The sequence below is a fragment of the Bicyclus anynana genome, chromosome 9 (genome assembly GCF_947172395.1).
Source record: "Bicyclus anynana chromosome 9, ilBicAnyn1.1, whole genome shotgun sequence".
Classification (NCBI taxonomy): Eukaryota; Metazoa; Arthropoda; class Insecta; order Lepidoptera; family Nymphalidae; genus Bicyclus; species Bicyclus anynana.
The window spans coordinates 893,816-916,149 of NC_069091.1; the positions used below are offsets into that span (position 1 = coordinate 893,816).

General features: G+C 35.2%; 1 protein-coding gene across 1 annotated transcript; it reads right to left on the reverse strand.

The window, feature by feature from the left end:
• Positions 1-1,488: 1,488 nt before the first annotated feature.
• Positions 1,489-13,787, reverse strand: LOC112054280 (protein transport protein SEC24). The gene is made up of 6 exons (XM_024093985.2): positions 13,633-13,787; positions 5,839-5,963; positions 4,332-4,455; positions 3,990-4,112; positions 3,054-3,311; positions 1,489-1,899 (listed from the first exon to the last, which is right to left on the reverse strand). The coding sequence occupies exons 1-6, from the start codon at positions 13,651-13,653 to the stop codon at positions 1,561-1,563; spliced, it is 990 nt and encodes a 329-aa protein (XP_023949753.1). The 5' UTR covers positions 13,654-13,787; the 3' UTR covers positions 1,489-1,560.
• Between the last annotated feature and the right edge of the window lie 8,547 nt (positions 13,788-22,334).

Consider the following 22,334-nt stretch of genomic DNA (forward strand, 5'->3'; position numbering starts at 1 on the left):
AACACAGAAAATTTTTAAATCGGACCAGTAGTTCCTGCGATTAGCGCGTTCAATCAAACAAACAAACTCTTCAGCGTTATAATATAAGTATAGATTAAAAGTTGCTCTCATATTCCTATGTAGGTACAGAAGGGAACTATGGAGTTCAAATTTACTTATACATCCATAAAGTCACCATACTTTAGGAGGTAAGAAGATAGGCGTCATCGTCCAAGTATACAATGTATTTTGCTATTTTCTAGTGGTTATCAAGAGAAACAATATGATTTCTTAGAAATAGCACGTAGATGGAAAAATCAGGATAGAAATTATCCTATGTATATTGAAGACTATAAACAATTCGGGGATATGTGAGGGTAAACTTTAAAGTAAGCCTAAGTTACTCCTCGAGTCTGGCTATAATATACTAAAATATTTTTACAATCCGATAAGTAGGTAGTTCCAGAGACGAGACATACAAACAAACAAACTCTTGAATTTTAATTCATTATACCTACGCGTTTTGACAACCTCCGTAACGCAGTGGTGTGCGCGGTAGATTTATAAAATGGAGATCCTGGGTTCGATCTCCGGTTGGGCCGATTGAGGTTTTCTTAATTGGTTACCACCCTACCGGCAAAGACGTAGATGTGAGACGTAGATCACGTCAGGTGAGATTCTAACTTGTAGAGAATAAAAAAAAAACAAACAATCTCCTAATCTCTATAAATTAATATTATAACTACTCGTAGAAACAAATTAAATGAAAAAAATACACCGTCATATTATTATGACTAAAAATTGGCATTTATATTTGTTTAAAACATATTTGGCGTACAACTAAATATATTTAACAGTTACGATAAACTCCGAGATCATTATCAAACAAGCAGGCTATCAAAATTTTGATGCAATTTTTACTATTATGAAGTTATATGCATTTTTAACAATGTTATATTAAATCAGTTTTGTATTTCAAGGAATTGTTCTATAGTCCATTCTAATTAGTTGATTCTCTTGTTAAAATGACTGAGGTTAGGTATATAAAATCTAAACATGACTTAAATGGTCCTAGATTGGTGTATCGCAGTTCTTTTAACTGTAATTTTTCCCAAAATTTAGAAGCTAAAGAAAAGAAAAGCCAGTGCCCAGAATTTTGAAGTCCGCACTGATCTGATTGCCAAAGTTACAAAATACTCAGTTGCTGTCCATGGGATGGGGTTAACAAATAAAAATTGAAAAAGCTCAAAGAAATGGATCTTCTTGGAAAATATAATTTGGGAATTGAGTAAGCATATTGTATTAGGTTTTGTACGAAAAAGATAAGAATTTATATTTTAGAATTTTAAAACTTTATAGGTTTATGGATTCTTGAGCTATTTCTGGTCTCTTTGACCTTCGGTTAAATTGCGATATTGGATATTGGCGCGACCGATTCAACATCAAATCTGTTTATAATATTTTCAAATCAGAATGAACTGTAGAAAAGTTCAATGAAAAGCAGATATATTAATTTAAAAAAGAATTGTTTAATTAATATAAACTACATATTTACAACTTTCGAATTATCGATTAATCGCACTAGAAGGAACCGAACGAAATGTCGTGGAGGGGCGCTGAGCCACCCTGGGGTAAGGAGTACTCCTTGAGGAGCTGGTCCAGCATGGAGAACGATTGACCACGCGGCTGCTGCTGGAACTGGTTGGCTGATGGGAACCTCTGAGGACCGGAGTTGAAGTCTTGTCCGAAGTCTGCCTGGGTTTGTTTGGGGGCGAACTGTTGAGGTTGGGGTGCTGGTCTGAACTCTTGTTGAGGTCTGTATTGTTGTCTGGGTTGTTGGGGTTCTGGGTTGAAGAAGTTGTCCCTGGACGGCGCTGGGGCTGATGATGGGGAAGGCGCGGCGCCGGCGAAGAAGGTTGGCTGCCGAAGAACATTTATTATTGTAACAATTTTCCATTTAGAAGAATCGGCTGTATTAATTTAATCCTACTAATATTATCCTACTATCCTACTAATATTATAAAGGCGAAAGTTTGTGTGTAAGTATGTTTGTTCCTCTTTTACGCTGCGGTTACTGAAGCGATTTGGCTGAAATTTGGAATTGAAATAGATTTTACTCTGAATTAACACATAGGCTACTTTTCATCCCGGAAAAATCCACGGTTCCCGCGGGATTTGTGAAAAACTAAATTCCACGCGGACGAAGTCGCAGGCGTCCGCTAGTTTGATAATATAATTTTATTAATCAAAAAGTCGAATAATAAATAGAGTTTTTCTAATTGTACGCTTTTTAAATATGGCTATGATATACCATTTTTTTCACCTATAGTGTCTTACAGTTGTTGTGTTGTTTTTTTTTAACTACACTTATCTTAGAACACTTGGGTTAATAAGACAAATCTAACTATATATTAATTACGTAAATCCGTTTAACAGCTTGGAAGATATGAGGTAATAAAGAATATTGAATACATACCTACATACAAGATACGCGCGAAAAACATAACCCTTCTTGCAATCGGGTAAAATAGATATTTAAAATGGAAAGTGAAGATTATTCATAATTTAATCCCATTAAAATTAACATGAAAAAGGATATTTCAGGTCCACTCTTGTACCCCGTATCATTAAAATTTAAAAAATATAAGGATCTAATTAAAATTTATTAAAGTGAATAAATGTAACGAAATAAAAAGAAATAAATATAATTAAAACCCAAGTTTTTGAGTTATATCAAGATGGCGCCCTTAGAGCAACAATGATATAACAATTGACAGCAAACGTCAAATCGATTACTGCATTGAAAACGTCATCAATCCGCCATTATTACCCATAATAGTGTTGCATTTCTTGGAAGATAATGAATATTATTTCGAAGGAATTAAAGTAAATTCGTAGATTTGTATAATCAAAAAAAAAAGGAAAAAAAAAATTTTTCTTTTATTTCCGCTAGGGTACAATGACTGGACCTCCATACATTTTTGGACCATCTCCTTTGAATTCATGATAAATTTTATTGCTGGTCAGATTGAGATATAACTATGCTGGTTACAATAAAAACAAAATGAACTCACCCTAGGAGGAGTAGGTGCAGCCGATTGTTGCGGTGGTCTGTACTGCTGCTGCGGTTGAGGGGCAGGTCGGTATTGTTGCTGCGGCTGCGGCGCCGGCCTGTACTGCTGCTGCGGCTGGGGCGCGGGCCTGTACTGCTGCTGGGGGGCAGGGCGGGGCGCCGGACGCGGTGCGGGGCGCGGGGCGGGCGCGGGCTCCTCGTAGTCGTAGTCTATGGACTGAGGCGCGGGCTCGCGGTATTGGGAGCGACCGCCTTGGTTCTGAAATTGAGAAATGTATCGGTAAGTATGTGGAAAAAGCTGAGTATGTGATATGTGAACTATGTGAATAATAGAAATATTAATTTGTTAGCCTGCGGCTTCAATATTGAGGTACTAGCGGACGACCGCGACTTCGTCCGCGTTGAATTTAGTTTTTCACAAATCCCCAGGGTACCATGGATTTTTTGGGATAAAAAATAGCCTATGTATAGCATTTGTATAGTACTACTACTATGACCTAACAAATGAACTAACTAAAAATGGCTATGTAGTTAGTCTGTACGCCGTAGAAGTAAGTGCGAAAGGATTACCAACAAAATCTCTCTATAACTTGCTTAAAGACCTTGGCCTCTCTAGAAGTGCAGCTAGATCTATATTAGAACGAGTATCCAAAGCTGCTCTAATAGGATCTTACCAAATTTGGCTAGGCAGGGAGAACAACACGAGCAGAGAACGGGGAGTGTTGATCGATCGTCAAGGAATTCCTTAACCCTACATCCTGTAGTCACAAGTTCAGGACTCTGCTCGGAGTTTTTCTCTCTACTACACGATGGACCCGGCACCTGCACGGTGAATCCATGGAATGCTAAGATATTCGCCTCATACTGATCTCGTCCTAACTATAATGGGATGCCCAAATATTTTATATGAGTAATCAAAAAGTTGAAGTTTAGTTACCTTGCTCGGACGCAGGCCCTCCTCCCGAGTGGACTCGTCGACGAGGGTGGGGGGTGCGACGGTGATGCCCTCCCCCGCCGGCTGGAAGCCGTACTTGTTGGCTCCGTACTCGATCACGCGTACCTGGAAAGTGACGGTTGAACGTTTCATTGCCATCACTAACATCATTTTAGATTTGTGAAAAATGTAGAAATAACATTTTAAATTAGGTCAGTAGACCAGTGAAGTGATTAATTTGATGCACTACTGCAGGGGAAAATAATTGACACTTGATATTTTATAAAATTCCTATATTATCGAAAAATGAACGAACGAAAGTATATTAAATGTGGTTAAACTAACCTTGCCAGTGTCATCCCTGTAGCCGTACTTGCCCTTGACTTCTCCGTTGGCCAGTTTGGTTTCGATCTTGAAGGAGCCGTCGCCAGACTCGTAGCCGTAAGTGTACGAGCCGTCTTCGTTGTGTCTGGAATTAACACATAAAACATTTAACTTTCTTTTTTTTTTATTGAGAAAGAGTACAACAAGGAACTTAAGCTAAATTATCTTAATAACTATACAATAAGTATATATAATAAGTATAATAAATTATCTTAATAAAATATCCACGAGGAATGGTGGCAAGAATACTGGCTGCATTTCCGTGCTGGACAGCCAGGCTGATCCTTTGCGCAAAAAATGACCTAGCCCTTCTGTCACCAGTTGAGACAACTAGCCGCGGTGAAATGATTCGGTGAATTTCTTTGGCACGGCGACTCCATGGCCCAAGGGTCTCCACGACAAAAGTTGCAAATATGTAACTCTCAGTCAGAGAGGCGTACTATGATTTAACTATGATTTTGTAGCCAATATTTTATTGACAGTAGGACAAATTCTGTGATCTGTGAGTGATGACCTACGGATCCGAGACTTGGTCGCTGACTATGGGCCTTATTAGAAAGCTCGAAGTCACTCAGCGAAGGCTATGCTTGAAGTTTCTCTGGGTGATCGAATCAGGATAGAGGAGATCCGCAGACGAACTAAAGACACTGACATAGCTCAGCGAGTCGCGAAGCTGAAGTGGCAATGGGCAGGCCGTATAGTTCAACGAGCCGTTGGCGTCCCAAGGTGCTGAAATGGGATATCAATCCTCGTAATATCTAATTTAACGTCGATAAAATAAAGCGAGGTTATATTCAATCTTTTGAATTTCTTGGTCAGGAAGACCGCTTGCTTGCTTTTGGATGAAGAGCTGAGAGAGCAAACCAAGCGCGTTTGCTTGTTTAAACTGAAGGCTTTTTTCGTTAGAAAACATTTCTTAATATACACCAACCGCCGTCTGACAACTGCCTACTGTCAAACGCTTGTCTATACACCTAAACCTAACTACTGAATTCAAAGCCAAAGATCCAAAAGAAAACAAACAGTACCTGTTGGACAGAGTGATATAGGGTTCTTTGAACCGCATAGATGCTACGTCAGTAAGCCCTCATTCGCAACGAGAGCTTTTTCAAAAAAGCGTTTAAATACAACAAATGCATTCCCAAGTAAATGTTCACACGACAGCGTTTTTAGAAGACGACGCTTTTGTTCGAGCAGTGTTGCATTTTCAATTTTGGGTGTTGGAAATAGACCTTTATTTAACTTCTTACTATATTTGAACGCTTTTTTAACGTCCGTTAATAAACTGTCATACGAATGAGGGCTTACTGACGTAGCGGATAAGCGGTCCAGAGAACCTTGATCACCTTGAGAGTGATATATCCTTATATCACTCTGTCCAACAGGTACAGTTTGTTTTCTTTTGGATATTTGGCTTTGAATGTAGAAGTTAGGTGTATAGACTAGCGGCTATAAGAAGAAGAAGTACCTGTTGATCTGCTTGAGGATGGCGACGGGCGGCGCGGGCGTGGTCTTGGACTCCGAGGGAATGTACCGCGGCGCGCGCTCCTCCGCGTACTGTGCGTGTGCGCACGCACACAACGCTAGAATGGCCTGCAATAGACGGACATGCCTTTATTACCACATTTTACACTATTACTATGGATCAGCACTACCCTTCCACCTCCCTTTTTCATACCACATACAACATGGGTATCCTCAAGTAATCAATAGGCACCTTCGTCCTTCAAGGCAAGTTCTGCATCATCGCTTAATTATAGTCATGATTGTAGTCTTTTTATTCTTTTCTTCATCCTCTTGTCCACCTTAACAGAGTGGAGTGATGGATAAGTTTTTTTGCTCAGTGGATTTGACCTCTGCCTCCGATTCCGGAGGGTATGGGTTCGAATCCGGTCCGGGACATGCACCTCCAACTTTTCAGTTGTGTGCATCTTAAGAAATTAAATATCACGTGTCTCAATCGGTGAAGGAAAACATCATGAGGAAACCTGATAACCCGAATATGGGTTGATGACGACGTGAGTTCGATTTGTCAGTTTACTAATATTCATCAAAACAGATTTGAAGACGTGAAAACGTAATAAAAAGGTTAAAAAGTAACAAGTTTGTGAGGTAATCTCTGGATCTACTGAACCGATTCTGAACGTTCTTTTACCAATAGAACTACATCTTTACCGAGCAACATAAGTTACATATTGTATTTCCACGGGAACGGGAGAGAGTGGAACCGCGGCGCTAGTAATATTATAAAGATAAAAATATAGTAATTGGTCATATATTTACACAATTTCCGTAATTTTTATAAAATTGCCAACACGTAAATAGATTGTCGATGTCGCTCAGGGTTGAGTAACGCTTGCACGCACCGCGTGCCGACACTCACTCGGTGTGAACAGCTATTACTGTATATTTGCGTCAAGTTCGCGTAAATGATATCGTAATAATAACATAAACGCGTTTTAGAACATTTGACTCAATTACAACACGCGGCGAAACGACCTTGGCGGCGAATTACGAAAAAATGTTTTATTTTGTCTATAAAAATGGCTATTTGGCACGTGGTGGTGTTTGGTCTAAGTTAAAGCAGCCTGTAGGTTATTAAATATTGGATAGAAGCAGGCGTTATTTTGCGGAAGTTCATCATGAATAGATAATAATTTATTTATTTTGCTATGATCCGCGAAATGTCGACGAACCCATGAGACTATGTAATAAGTAGGACTTAAGATTTTGAGTTTTGGTTGTATCTTGTTTAAAACAATACATAAAACTCGTACATGGCAATGTGACTTATCGCCACCGCAAAAAGCTTATGCCTTGTACTGCCCTGCATCTAAGTTACGCATTGGTGAATTTACGTGTCAAACCGTTTTTAGTTCTATATCGTTATGCTATTAATGAACAAATCACTCATATAGACATTCCTAATATATTTACTTATCAGTTGGTTATAAATATAGTTATTTACTAAAACATTTTGCTACTTAGGTAAAAAGTTAGGATGACGGCATTGGCGTATCTAGGATTACTTCCTAGGGTGGGCCTGGGGTGGGCCTGGGGTGGGCCTATATATCACTGAACAGAGTCGACACTCAATATTAAAATTTCGTTAGCAATATTTGTAGACGCAGACCTCTGAAACGGCTCGACTTATTTATTATTTTTTCTTTGTATCTAAGGTAGGTATCAGAAAAGGTCTTAATATATTTTTCATAATATTTATTACTTATAAGTTTTTATTTATTATATGTTGTAATTGTTATTATTTGATATTTTAAATGATATTTTCTGTAAAATTATTGGTATTTCGGCGTTCATCACAGCATTTCAAATCGGTAGGCCAGTATTCTAGGGTAGGCACTGGACTATTCTAGGGTGGGTCCGGCCCACCCGCTATATACGCCTATGACGACTTGTCATAAAATATAGCGTGCAAATGAGCAAGCGGGTCACTTGGTTTAAGTGATTTCCACTACCCACTGCACGGCTATTCTCTAACGATGTTATTGGTCAATGTACAGCAATGGTCGTCCATCGGCTCATAAAGATCATTATTTATCAGTGAAGTCTAATTATATTGAGAAGTCATTTGTAAATAATTGGATATTATTTAGCGAAGTGTAGTTTTTGTCGTATCTGTGTTCCGGCTCAAGTTCGTCGCAGTCAAATCAATTACAGCTCTTTGTCTCGCGGTGCGTGTAATTCTCACAAAGGGCGGCAAATCGGAAAGTAGACTCGTTAGAGGCCATTGCCTGCCGCCTGTCGCCGACTGGTGGCCACGACGCCGCCGTGTGCAGGACACGTCCGGACAGGTAGACAGCCTTGCGTCGTATTTCATTTTATACAAAACTAGCGGATACCCGCGACCTTGTCCGCGGGGTATTAAGTTTTCACAAATCCCGCGGGAAGCGGGTAGGTTAGGGGTAGAGTAGGGGTAGGGTAGGGTAGCGGTAGGAGTAGGGTAGTGTAGGGTAGGGATAAGAAAGAAGTGTACATAAGTCAAAGCGAAGGTTGACCGGGTCTGCTAGTTTATGAATAAAATATGACTATGACTATGACTATGAAGTATGGATTTATCCAAAATAAAAAGTAGCCTAGATATTGCTTATATCCTCCAATGAAAGTCCAAATAAAATCGGTTCAGCCGTTCCTTTAGTTCGTAGTTCGGATTAGCCCGGATAAACAGAAAGACAGATGAATATTTTATAAAAGCTCGTTTGAGTGCTGGTATGGTTGATAAAAAACGTGATAAATAACAGTTATTTTCAAATCACAGACAGATACTTTACTCGTAGATTGATGGAAAAATCGACAGTATTATAATATGAGAACTTGAACTGTATAAGTATTGACAAAGCGTTCATCTATATACAAGATATGAGAACTTGAACTGTAATACAACTACTGAGTTTCCTGACGGGTTTTTGGGTACTATATTTTCTACAGTTACTTTTATTCAGAGGTTTTATTTTTCATTTAACAAGCTAAATTTATTAACTTCTTAAGTTTCATTTATGCATTGAGATGAGTTGATGCTGTGAGAACTTGATTCTGGGGACATTGGCAGCTAAAGCATTTCCTATTTTATTTTCAAGACATTATCCTGAAGAAGGAGTTGACGTATGGACACACTATCGTGTCATGTTCCTGGCAACGCAGGGTGTGGAATTACACCCACCGCCTCATGTGTCACGACTGCTCGTTACGCATTTATGTTGTTGCTATACATCACGCCTACGCTCCTGGCTGTATTGTAAATGCCAAAATTCGTTACTACACAAAGAGTTGCGTATTTAGAGTTGATTAAAACATATTACATGTATTTAAGATCGATATTGTAGAAAATTTTCTACAGAACTATTGCGTTTTAATCGTTAACACTAATAGGTACATGTATGGATAGTTTGTTTGTTTGTTACGCTTTTACGCATTAAAATTTTTAATGGATTATTGAATTAATTCAATTGTTTTATAGATGTGTCACAATACACTTAATGAAATAAAATTGTTTGATTGCTTACTATAAGCTTAATCAAACAAAGTTAAATTAAGAAGTAAGTATTCTAACTTTGTCAAGTAATTTTTACACTAATTAACAATTACACAAATATGAATATAAGCTGTAACTGTTCTATGAGGAGTCAATATTTCACTAAATAAGCAATCAAGACTTTTTTCTTGTTGGTACCTATACGCCGTTTTAGTTACAGATTTTTTGGATATTTCCGCGAAAATCCTTTGTAAATTTTGCACGATCTACAATCAGATAAAGGTTACGTAATCGCACGTGCTTTGCGTCTGGCACTGCTTGTAAATAACTCGCTCAAACACTTTGTAATGTTATAAGTTACCTCATTATTATACTGTTCCACATTGTGCTGCAATTTGTTCGAGGCGGACTGGCTTTTTGACTCTTAATGCACTTGCGAGAGTAAGATAAGAAGTCTTGGTCTTTTAAGAGTTTTACATCTAGCTTTTAATAACAGTTTAACTGTTGACAGATTTTATCTCTCAGGAAATAATTATTTTTATGATTCGATACCAATACTTCAAGCATAGCTCGTTCAATTGCCCACTGAGGGAATCTGAACCTTCTTATGAGGCCCATAGTTAACGGCTAACATCCAGAGGTCATAGTTTTACAAATTCAAATCATTCATAGTTTAATAAATTCATAAGGATGCATATAAAGGACACATTTTTGGATCTATTTACAAAAGAAATATTATTTACCCCGAAAATATTAATTTTTGGAACGCATATTCCTTGAACATTTTAAATTATTTTCGGTAAAGAATATAACCCCAGAGTTATGGGAAATACTCCCGAGCATCCTGTATAACCTTTAAGCTATTGAGGGAAATTAACATACCCAATATTCTTATTACTCCCCCAATTAATTGTAAAAAAATTGTACCAGTGGTTAATACAATAGTCTAAAGGTTTGGGGATCAAACTTAAGATCTATCAATTTTAAATCAAGCCCTAAAACCTTTATGCTATTGAGTAAGTTTCCCTCTAAAAGTTCTCAGGTTTAAGTCCGGCTCTATATTTTTCGAGTTATTTGAGCTATTGAGTGAAATAAACAAACTCCTTCTCTAGAAGTCAGTAAAAGGGCAACGAACTGCAGAAGTAGGCAGTAGGCAAGTGTGTCGAGTGTGACAGTAATGCACTGTTTATTGCGACTCGACCCACGTGGTCGCACACCATGACCAACGGGTAATGATACCTACGAACAGTTACCACTAAGTTACACCATTGTATTATTACTGGCCACTACGAATCACATACCTTTATAAAAGAGTAGGAGTTGTAAACAAAGAGAGTAAATATATTTAAAAATAACATATATTGTATGGCCATGCGCATATAATACAATCATATTCCAGAGAGTTTGAAAGGGTTAGATGCTGTGCAATTCAAAGAAAGAATGGTCAAAATACTCTAAGATATTACACAATAGCAGAGTTCCTTAATGACAAATTATTTTATGTATACTTAATGTTTTGACAGTATTACTTTGGTTTAATTTTATTTTATTATTTTTGTTATATGACTTTAATTTATGAAATGACATTGTAAATAATTGACAATTCTAATATTAGTAAATAAAAATTATTATAATGTACTCGGCTTGCACGCCTATGAGGCAGATTATGTATGAACATTATAATGTAACAATATCTGTATATGACCACATCCTGGCAATGACTGATTTATGATTATGATTATGATTAAACGCAAACCTATTATTCTCATGTAAAATAAAATCTTTAAAAAAAAATTCTAAATCAAAAAAATATACTAAAAAGCAAAAAATAACATCGTATGTGTTACCGTCTGATCACTAAAGTCAAATTAATTTTGACTTTCACTTTTTTGACTTTTTTGGTTAGATTAATCTCAGAGTACCACGGATTTGACTATTTATAGCTTACACATGACATTGTTTAAGGTTTTTGTAAACCCCGCCAACGCGAGATAACTGAAATAATATTCTTTACTTTCGAGTATAGCATAATAATTCTCGTGACGTCTTCGTAACTATAAAAACTAACACAGTTTAATTTCATATAATCGATCGAACAAACCATACCTAATAAATAAAAATCCATGTGAAGGTTCCTTACTTGATTGCGGAACCCTAAAAAACGAAAATAAATGCCAGTAGTTTATTAAAGCATAAAAAAGCTCGCAAAGTTGAACAGAACGACCTCAAAACTAAATTCCAGTCCACCCATTCTGTATCGGCTTTAACAAAAATATTTAATTTATACTCGCTGTAAGGCCGCATGACTAGACCTTCTATATTTTAGTTGCTGTAATCATTTCATTGGCACTTAATTGGAACATTATGTTTCTATAGTATCTACACGCAGTGGCTTGCACAAGGTCTTTATCTAGGGTAGGCATTATACATACAAATTGTACAAAACAAAACATTCCTTTTCCAATGTAGGTTCATAATACACCCCCAGATGCATTAATACATCTATAAAGTTCATGCTATTTGTTTATTGATACGTGTAAATCTTTGAAAGTGACCTGTGGCGCAGTTGGTAATTATCTGATTTTCAACAGAGGTCCTGGGTTCGATTTTGAGCGCGAGTCAATCTGATCTGGCTAATTATCACCCTACCGGCACAGACGTAGATATGTAGATAATATAAGTATGCGACAATCATATACGAGTATAACCGGGATACAACTAATAATTGAAACATAAGAAAGTCGAAGCCGAAGTGTAATCTGTCTTTAAAAAAAAAACAAAAAAAAAACTGAATTAGGGCGATAAAAAGATCAGCAGAACCTAAAATCCAACTTCTGATTATTATGTTTTATTAAAACGTCATGAAGTTTGATTTGAAGTGTTTCTAAAAAAAGTGTGAAGTGTTGATCAAAAAGTTTCAAAATACGCGATTAAACAAAATCTCAATTGATTGATTGTTGCACTACATAGGTACAAGTATGTCATGTCTACATCATGAGGCCTGTAGCCGATTCTCTTTCTACAAACGCTAACGCTTCAAAAACTAACAAAATGTATGAATGACAGATCCGATCGACAACTTGATCACGTGACCTGTCGATAGTGAATGTCATTCTCATACATTTTTTTTTAATTTTCGAAGCGCTTCTTGAAAGAGAATCGACGTTCCATATGGCTACAAGCCCATATATAAGGATGCGTCCTTGAAGAATAGGTAGGTTATGTCAAATTTAATATAATATTAATTTCGCACAGTACATGGAATAAGGGTCTGAAATATATCGATATTAATTAGTAAAAGTTAAGGATTTCTTATAAAATATCCTCCGTTTGTAAGGAATTTGATATAGTGACGTCATGAAACAGTTGAAATACAGACCATCATGGCCGATAGGCGTTTTGGCTCATCTTGTCAAAATTAAAAAATAAAATTTTCATGTAATCACGTCTCAATTTTTTTTTTAATCTAGTAGAACGACAATCAACTATTTATTATCATTAAAAAAAGTGTCAACTAGCCTATTGATTCAACATTGCTTAACCATTGTAGGTAGATCATTAAAAACACGGTAGGAGCCAGAAAAATCGTACCACCTTGCAATCCAAATAAATCCAATATGACGCCCGCTAAATGTCAAAGTCGTACGTCAGTTATTTTTAAATAACAACCTGTATCAGATAATGGATCTAATTATAAGTAACATGGCCGCACCTTGGTACACTTCCATTATCACAGACAAAGAACACTATCACTTATTATCACGATATCACGATGTTATCACACGCAATCGTTGCTTAGCGAAAGTCCACTTGACTTTATAGTTTTAATACACGAACTGTTACACTCATAACACGTTAATTAAAAAAAAATCTGAAAAAAAAGTAATTAAAAACTGAAAGCGGAAGAAAACTGTACTTAAAATAATCGTGAATAAATAAGCTTACTTATCTAAAGCTTTTTTTGTTATGAATACGAAATTAAAGTTTGAATTTAGAATTCACTCAACTGCCTAATTTTTTTTTTGGTTTCTTTAAATTTCGTTTATAAATTACACATTACATCATTCAACATGCATTTAATTATCAATGATTTTTAGAATATTTAATTTAATTTAGGTAATAGTAATTTACTAAATTAATGGTTAATAAAGAATTAACATTTTTTTCAATAAATTGATAAATAATTTTGATTCCTCGAGATTCTATCACTTCCTTGTTCCTGAACGGAAAGGTGATTTTTTTAAATTCAAATTTAGAACAAATTGAACGTACCAATCGCGCTATCGCCGTCATGTCGTCAAGTCGGAGGCGCGGCGCGGGTGCTAGCCCCTTTTATACCTTTTGGTAATGCCTTTCACTGATTTTAGTTTTATTTGTTTTACAGGGGATGCTGTCTCCACGCGGATGCTGATATCCTGTGGCACCCTAGCTACGAGGGTTAAGGATGAATTGACCAGTTAACTTTTGACTGCCATCATTAATATTGATGATAGCTTTTTAAAATACTAGTATGTATAGTCAACGCTACGCGATTTCACCCTCGTAGTTACTGTTCCCATGAGAATTTGTGGATGAAATATAGCCTATGACACTCACAAATAACGTGGCTTTCGAGTAAAATGATAATTTTCAAAATCGGTTCAGTGGATCCAAAGATTACCCCCTACAACACCACACATTTTACGTCTATAATATTAGCATAGAAGAAGTGTATACTTCTTATAATAACATTTTAATTTTATATCAAATGCTTAAATAAATATTTTTAGCCTCAAAACCTAGATGATTTTCAAATTTATGTCAAATTGAGCACCCTTGCTTTAACCTGTAACCCTGTTTTTCCATTTATTATTAAATTATAACACACACAATTTTGTTTTATTTACGTAAAACTTACTGGCATAGACAGCTTGCATGAACGAATTGACTGGATTGACGTCACTAAATGCAGTTACGAGATGGAAATTCAATGTCATCAGAATCAGGGTTTTGTGCTGAAATAAACAGGCGTTGAAGATGGAAAAGTTTAAGTAAATGGATCAAAACAATCAATGGATGAGGTCTGAGATTTGCCAACCTGTAAAGTTTTCTTTAAATTTCTCTATTTCCATATCTACGGCAAGCCGTGATGGCCTAGTGGATATGACATCTGCTTTCGATTGGGAGGGCATTGGTTCGAATGCGCTCTGGGGGCATGCACCTCCGACTTTTCAGTTGTGTGCATTTTATGAAATTAAATATCACGTGTCTCGGTGTCTCAAACGGTGAAGGAAAACATTGTGAAGAGACCTGCATGCCAGAGAATTTTCTTAATTCTCCACGTGTGTGAAGTCTGCCAATCCTTGGGTCAGCGTGGTGGACCAAGGTCTAACTCATTCTGAGCGGAGACTCGTTCTTAACCGTGAACCGACTATGGGTTGTTATGATGGTGATATCTACAGCAAAGTTCTCATTGGTTTATTTTACTAGTATTCTTAAATTATATTATTTAATGCTAACATGCGACCAAAGACATATCTCGCGAAGGGAAATGGACAAAATTTTAACCAACGGCGGCATAGTAGTTCCAGTCCCATCTCTTTCGTCCCAGTGCAATGAAAGAGATAGCGATATGTCACTTCACGAAATACGTCGATCAAAGTGTTTTTCAGATAGCATGGGTACGGTGAAAAAAGTATTTTAATAAAATAATATATTTATTCCCGGACATTTACAATTAACGTAGCTTTCTAGTGATAAAATAATTTTCATCGATTCAGTAGACTCCTTACAACACGACAAACTTTATCTGTTTATAATTTTAGTATAGTAGATAAGTAGATATTATATATATACCAAAACTGCGATTGTTATTTTTAAACTTCTGGTTATAAATTGACCAATATTACATTCAGTCACTTTAAAACAATGAAAATAAAATTAACAATTTCAAGGAGATTCTGATTTAAAAGTGACTCATCATAAATGCCATGTTATGAGACACCTCAGTGAAAAACTAAAAAATACACTCCTAATTTGTTGTAAAATATATCTACCTACTAGATTGGCAGCTTTGTTTTTTGCTCGTAATGCAATTAATACTTTTTGATTAACGTTCTAGTATAGGTAATAATATATTTATATACTTTGGAATTTTGTTTCACATTGTTTAATTTGTTGGACTAAACAAGTTCATAACAACATTCTACTGTAAATAAATCATATAAAAATCATATAAAATTAAAATAAATCATATAAAAAATTTCAACCGTTTTCTTTGAACTATCAGTAATACTTCGGAACCCATTATCTCTTCACATAAATAACTATCTTATATTTTTAATTCTATAATATGTTTCTTTTTAAATAGGCTTACCATAACTTACAGTCATGGCTGGTTTCAATCAAGCATTTCATACTTTTGCTAGTTCCATAATGTTATAAGTTTATTTTCGCAAATGCATACGGATATATAATCATTCAGTTTTATATAACTTGACTTTGGAATGATGGCTTCGGCGAAGACAAACATATGCAGGGGCTTTTTTTTCTTTTGTGATAAATATTTACCCTTCACTTGACCCCCCCCAACTAATTTTAATACAGGGCCCTTCCTAGGTACGCTTCGGCTGTCTTATATTCAGTTTCCAAGATAGTCCAGGATATCCATTAGTAATCTATATCTATACTTATAAAATATCTTCGGTGTACAGAACTTGACCTGTTACAGTTTTATTATAAGTATTAATATATCTATACTTACATCGTGCATCGAAGTTATTTTGAAAACTTTTGTTGTATGGCATTATAAATTCGATAGATTTGTCTGTCTGTCCGCATTTTATGTTGACCGGGCACGCTGAAACTACTAAATCAATTCAAATGGAACTTAGTATGGTTTGACACCATAATACGGAGAAGGTTTTAAAATATCTTATTTTATCAGAATCAAAAGTGAGTGAAATAGGGGTTGAAAGTTTGTAAGTCCCTCATTTTTAGAGTTACTGTTACAAAAATTTGTCCATAAATTATGAAAAAAGTACGAAATGTAATGTGATTCAAAAATATTTAAAATTCAACCCCTAAAGGGTTAAAAAGGGGTTGAAGTTTTTTTCAATATAAATTGTTCATGTTTTTAATACCTAAATGAAACACGGGAAAATTTAAATAGAAGGGGCTTCAATAGGGGTTGAAAGTTTACATCAATTTCCACGCAAACGAAGTCGCGGGCGTCCACTAGTTATAAATATAGAGCAAGGAATTAGTTATGGTATTGTAAATGTAAATTTTACTTTTCTCAAACTAATCTTGCTGAAGTGCTTAGTGAATACGTTTCTAACATGTTCTAAATATGGATGCTTTATGATAATCAACTAGGAAATTTGTATGTTCAGAGATTTCTGTTATGCTGCTCTATAATTTCAATGTACTACAGTAACTTAACTAATATATATTTATTGTACTTTACTATACTAAAAAAGGATTACAGAATGGTATCCTAGGTTTGAATCCGGTCCGGGACATGCACCTCCAGCTTCTCAGTTGTGTGCATTTTAAGAAATTAAATATCACAAGTCTCAAACGGTGAAGGAAAACATCGTGAGGAAACCTGCATACCAGAGAATTATCTTAATTCTCTGCGTGTGTGAAGTCTGCCAATCCGCATTGGGCTAGCGTGGTGGAATATTGGCCTAACCCCTCTCATTCTGAGAGGAGACTCGAGCTCAGCAGTGATACGGGTTGATAACGAATCCTAGGGATGGTAAAAGGAAAAAAGGAAGGCAGGTGCAACGTTGGGAGGATGATTTTAAAAAGGTCGCCGGTCCTGAATGGATGAGAATGGCGAGGGACAGAGAAAAGTGGAGATCTTTAGGGGAGGCCTATGTCGAAGGACAAGCTGCTAATTAATAAGAATTATGTATATACTTAAAAATGTAATGTGAATAACCAGCAGTAATAAAGGCTTATTTATTTTATATTATTTTTTTACTATACGATATACTCTTGCGATTATATTATTTAAAAAATATTTAATTAATACGTCGTAGAGAAATTGGAAATATCCTATCTCATGTACAAATGCTTGAATTAGTTTATTTCTACTGTAAATAATTTTGCAACTCATTGAGTAAACTGAAAGTGGAATGTGAGTCGACCCGTGAAGCATATGGCGTCAGTACGGTGTTATAATTACAATTATTGTAATAAGTATGGACCCGGTGATAGGCTAGTAAGACTTCGGCCTACCTTGTAGGAAATGTCATCCTGTTCGAATTTTGGCCTTGTCCAATGTTTTCTTCTAGCTGTTGTGGAAATAACTGAAGGCAGCAACACGTCTTCATTATCATCATTATCATTAACAAGCCATATATGGCTCACTGTTGAGCACGAGTCTCCTCTGAGGATTAGAGGGGTTACGCTAATAGTCCACCACCCTGGCCCAATGCGGATTAGCAAACTGATGTTTTTGAGACACGTGATATTTAATTGTAATTTAAGGGCAACTTCATACCTTTTTATAATCAACTATCACATGAATGGCATGTCTCTCAAAAAGTTCAAAGTGTTTTTTTAAACGGAAGCTTCTAGAAAAGACTTATTATAGTGTTAATGACTATGTAAATGATAAAAAAGCTTGGTGTTGAAGTGCACTATAGATACGACTGCGTACGTACTTAGTTCTAGATAAGTTTGTAAAATGGTGATAAACAAAAAAATAAACCTTGGCTGAGTTTATTGTGGGCTCTTCTCGGACCAAGGCGCATTTGGAACCGTCGTAACCTTAATTTTAAGTTTTCGACTACAATTACAACCATTAAATTAAATTATGCTATAACTTGACGTTTTAAATTTGCTTGTAAACTAAGCCAAACTAAAATAAACGAATTTAGATTTTTTTTTTGAATTTTTTAAAATACACATGGGAGGCTTCGACCGAGATTGGTTACCTTTTTACCGGCAAAGACGTACCGCCAAACACGCCAAATTTCTTGTTTTAGTCTCTCAATAAAATTTTAATGAATACCTTGATATTATAAATCCATTAAATGTCATTTATCAATGAAATAGATCTAAAAGTGCGTGTAGAATGATAGCAAGGTCATTGGCCCACTATACAACACCAAAATAGAACATAGGCAACCTAAATTTATTTATTTATTTATTTATTTATTTAATAAGGACAACCAACAGCTGATACAATGTCACATGTCAATAATTTACATTAATATACTAAGTTATTGCCCAGCTAATTACAGGTTATCACAGCATTCACTAATTAATATAACTTATGTCAAAACTACAGTTGTCAGCAATGAAATGTCAAAAAATATACAATGCAAATTAATATCTAAAAAAAAATGTCGGATTACAATAAATTAAAAGCCATTAAAATAAAAAATAAGTCACATAAAATTAAAAAAAAATAAACAAGAAAATTAAATCTAAAAATTACAATACATAAAATTATACAATACAATTATATTTACATACTGAAATTATTATTAATATTAAATGTCAATATGAAGAAATTATTAATTTAAGAAGTCATTATAGGATGTCACAATATTATTATTATTAAGTATTAGCATTCAGTACATCAATTACTGAGTGCTTAAAATTATTGAGATTATTGTGGAATAAATCTATATCCTTTTGATGTTTCACACACTCATTATATAGGTCCGACATCCGAGGAATGGGAGAAAATTTGCCTAATTTTGTTCTGTAGGTCTTATGATATAACAGATTACACGGGTATCGAGGCCTATTAATGCGCGGTGCTCTAATCGGAAATCTTTGAATCAAATCAGAACAGTCAACTTGATGGTTAAATAATCTAAATAAGAATGTCATAGCCATTAACCCTCTTCTAACTACAAGACTCTCTTTCTTAAAGTAAGTCAGTCTGTCTGTATAATTATGCAGATTGACTTTAAATTTATAAGATAGCTGTTTTAAAAAACGTTGTTGTACTCTTTCAATTCTTTGTATATGAGTTTTAGTATACGGTGACCAGACGGTGCAACAATACTCGAGTTTACTCCGAACATAGCAGTCAAACAATCTTATTATAGTTGACTTGTGCTTGAAGTTTTTTGAACTTCTCAGTACAAATCCCAAGGATTTATTAGCTAATTCTAAAGTTTTATCTATATGGGGTACAAAACTCAACTTGCTATCAAAAATAACACCTAAATCACGAACTGTACCAACTTCAGCTAATTGCTTGCCATTAATATCATACAATGATAATATTTTATTTTTGTTTCGTGTAAATTTTATGTGATGACATTTCTCGACGTTTAAAAACATTTTATTCATCTTACACCAACAACTCAATCTACCCAAATCCTCCTGTAGCAATTTTATGTCTGTTTCACTCCGAACAACTCTCGTTAATTTTAGGTCATCTGCAAATAGGCTTACATTACTGTTTTTAAATATTTTGGATATATCATTAATAAAAACATTGAAAAAGAGAGGCCCTAAATTGGATCCTTGTGGTACCCCTGATAGAGCTATAAACATTCCTGATTTAAATCCATTGATTACCACAACTGACTTTCTGTTAGCTAGATATGATTTACTCCACATTAACAAAGTGCCTGAGATACCATGAGCATGGAGCTTGGACAGTAACAGACTGTGATTTACCTTGTCAAAAGCCTTTGAAAAATCAGTATAAATAGCATCCATTTGGTAACCATTATCTAAGCATTCAGCAATATTTGTTACATGCAGTAGTAAATTAGTGTTTGTGGAGCGTTGGCACATAAAACCATGCTGCTTGTCACTGATGTATTTTTTCAAGTGATAATACATGTGCTGGTAAACTAATGCTTCAAAGGCTTTTGCCATGGTCGATATAATGGAAATAGGGCGATAATTCTTAACATCGTTTTGTTTACCAGACTTGTGAATAGGAACTACTCTAGTTTCTTTCCAAACATCAGGAAACTGACCATCTCTCAGGGACCTGTTAAATATCATACAAAGCGGTAAAGATAGTGGCCACGCGCATTTAATTAAAAATATTGGGGGTATGTTGTCAGGGCCAGCTCCTTTATACTGGTCAAGTCTCTTTAATTTTTTAAAAATAGTTGAGCGGGATATATTAAGATTATCTATTTCATCACAGTCATTGAAATTTACCAAACTTGATTCGTTTTTATCTTCTGTATTATCATATTCATATACTGAGGAAAAGTGAGTCGCAAATAATTCACATATAGACTTAGCGTTACTTGCTTTTTTATCATTCAAGGTCATAACTGAAGGGTAAGCGCTATTTTTATTCCGAATATTTTTCAGATGAGTCCAGAAATACCTCGGATTTTTTCCTATTGCCATTTCTATTTTATTTATATATTCATTATAACAGATTGTTATCAATCTATCACAGTCTTTACGTAGGTATTGGAATTCTAACAAATCTAACGGGTTCTTATATTTTTTTACCTTTTCATGATATTTATGTTTTAATTTAATAAGTCTTATTAAGTGAGAGGAAAACCAGACAGGATAAGTACTACGTTTGTGTTTGCTTATGGGAACATGTGTACATACAATATTACGTAGAATTTCATAGAATTTTGCAACCATTGCATTTATATCATTGCACATAGCAAATTCATCTATCCACGATATTGTGTTTAATTTGCTAATTATCTTTAAATAGTCTGCTTTATAAAAGTTCAGAGTACTCCTAGATTCATTCACATTTTTAGACTCCGTAATATTTTGGGATATTGTGATTTCTAAAGGGGGGTGGTACTTATCCACCTTTCTAATGGGATATTCACATTTGCTTACCTTTATATCTTCATTCGTTAATATTAAATCGAGAATTTTATTTTTGTGGTTATATGTTAAATTATATTGTTTTAAACCGTTCAAGGACATAAAATCTATAAGGGAGCTTTTCAATATACAGTTACCGTAGTGAGATGGGTGTGCTTCAGAAATATAATCAGATGCAGACCATATTATACCGCTAAGGTTAAAGTCGCCAGTAATTAATGTGGTGTTACTAATATTATTTAAGACTTTGCTAGTGTTATCAAGAAAATTATCAAGTAATGCGTTATTAACCGGTGGGGCTAAATAAACAGCACATACATGTAAAGATTTTTTACCGTGATTAGTCATAAGATCAATAGTAACCCATATATCTTCACACTCACTTTCCCACTCAGTTTCCCGCCGTGAAACCAGTTGGTTTGAGACAGCTATGAGCACACCACCCCCAGTATTTTTATGTCCAAATAATAAGGACGTGTCCCTATCACGTCTGTATACTTTATATCTAGTGTCGAAAATTTCTCTATCAAAAATGCTTTTATTAAGCCATGTTTCCGTTAATATTATAATCTGATAATCGTGATTCAGTATTTCATGGTATATTTCGTTAGTGGACGAACGAAGCCCCCTAACATTTTGATAGTAACATTTAATTACATTGAATTTTGAAAAATTTAAAATATAAATCGTCATGCATTACAATACTAATAACTTACTAACTAACAATTACCTAAGACTATTTTAAATTAGCTAACGTGTCCATATTTCTTATAAATTTATACTCCGTTGAATCGCTTTTGCGCATGTATATACACCCACGTTTAATCCAAACAAATCTATAATTTAGTTCTTTTGCCTTTATACGCGCAGCAGCATGCAAAGCCCTCTGGTTAGGCGACAAGTGTTCGGCTACGTATATCGGTTTTGGTTCACCACCAAGACCGACATGACTGGTATTTAGTTTATCACCGACCTTCACGGCTTTTTTATTAAAATTAATTACAGAGGCCAAAAACTCATCGCGCACTCTTGGACAACTAAACTTAACTACGACTGATCTTGGCCTACGACTATCTTTTTGGATTTTTGACGTTCGAGTACACAAATGGATATCAGTTTCCTTAAGGTTGTATTTAGTAGTAACCGCTATCTGATTGACTACTGAAAGTAAGTTTTCGTTACGGTGTTCGGGA

Excerpts from the sequence above, each read along its gene's own strand:
- LOC112054280 (XM_024093985.2), bottom strand. The coding sequence starts at position 13,653 with ATGACGGCGATAGCGCGATTG. Across the intron at positions 4,456-5,838 it reads ATCCTCAAGCAGATCAACAG|ACACAACGAAGACGGCTCGT; the intron begins GTACTTCTTCTT and ends TGTTAATTCCAG. Across the intron at positions 3,312-3,989 it reads AGGGCCTGCGTCCGAGCAAG|AACCAAGGCGGTCGCTCCCA; the intron begins GTAACTAAACTT and ends TCTCAATTTCAG.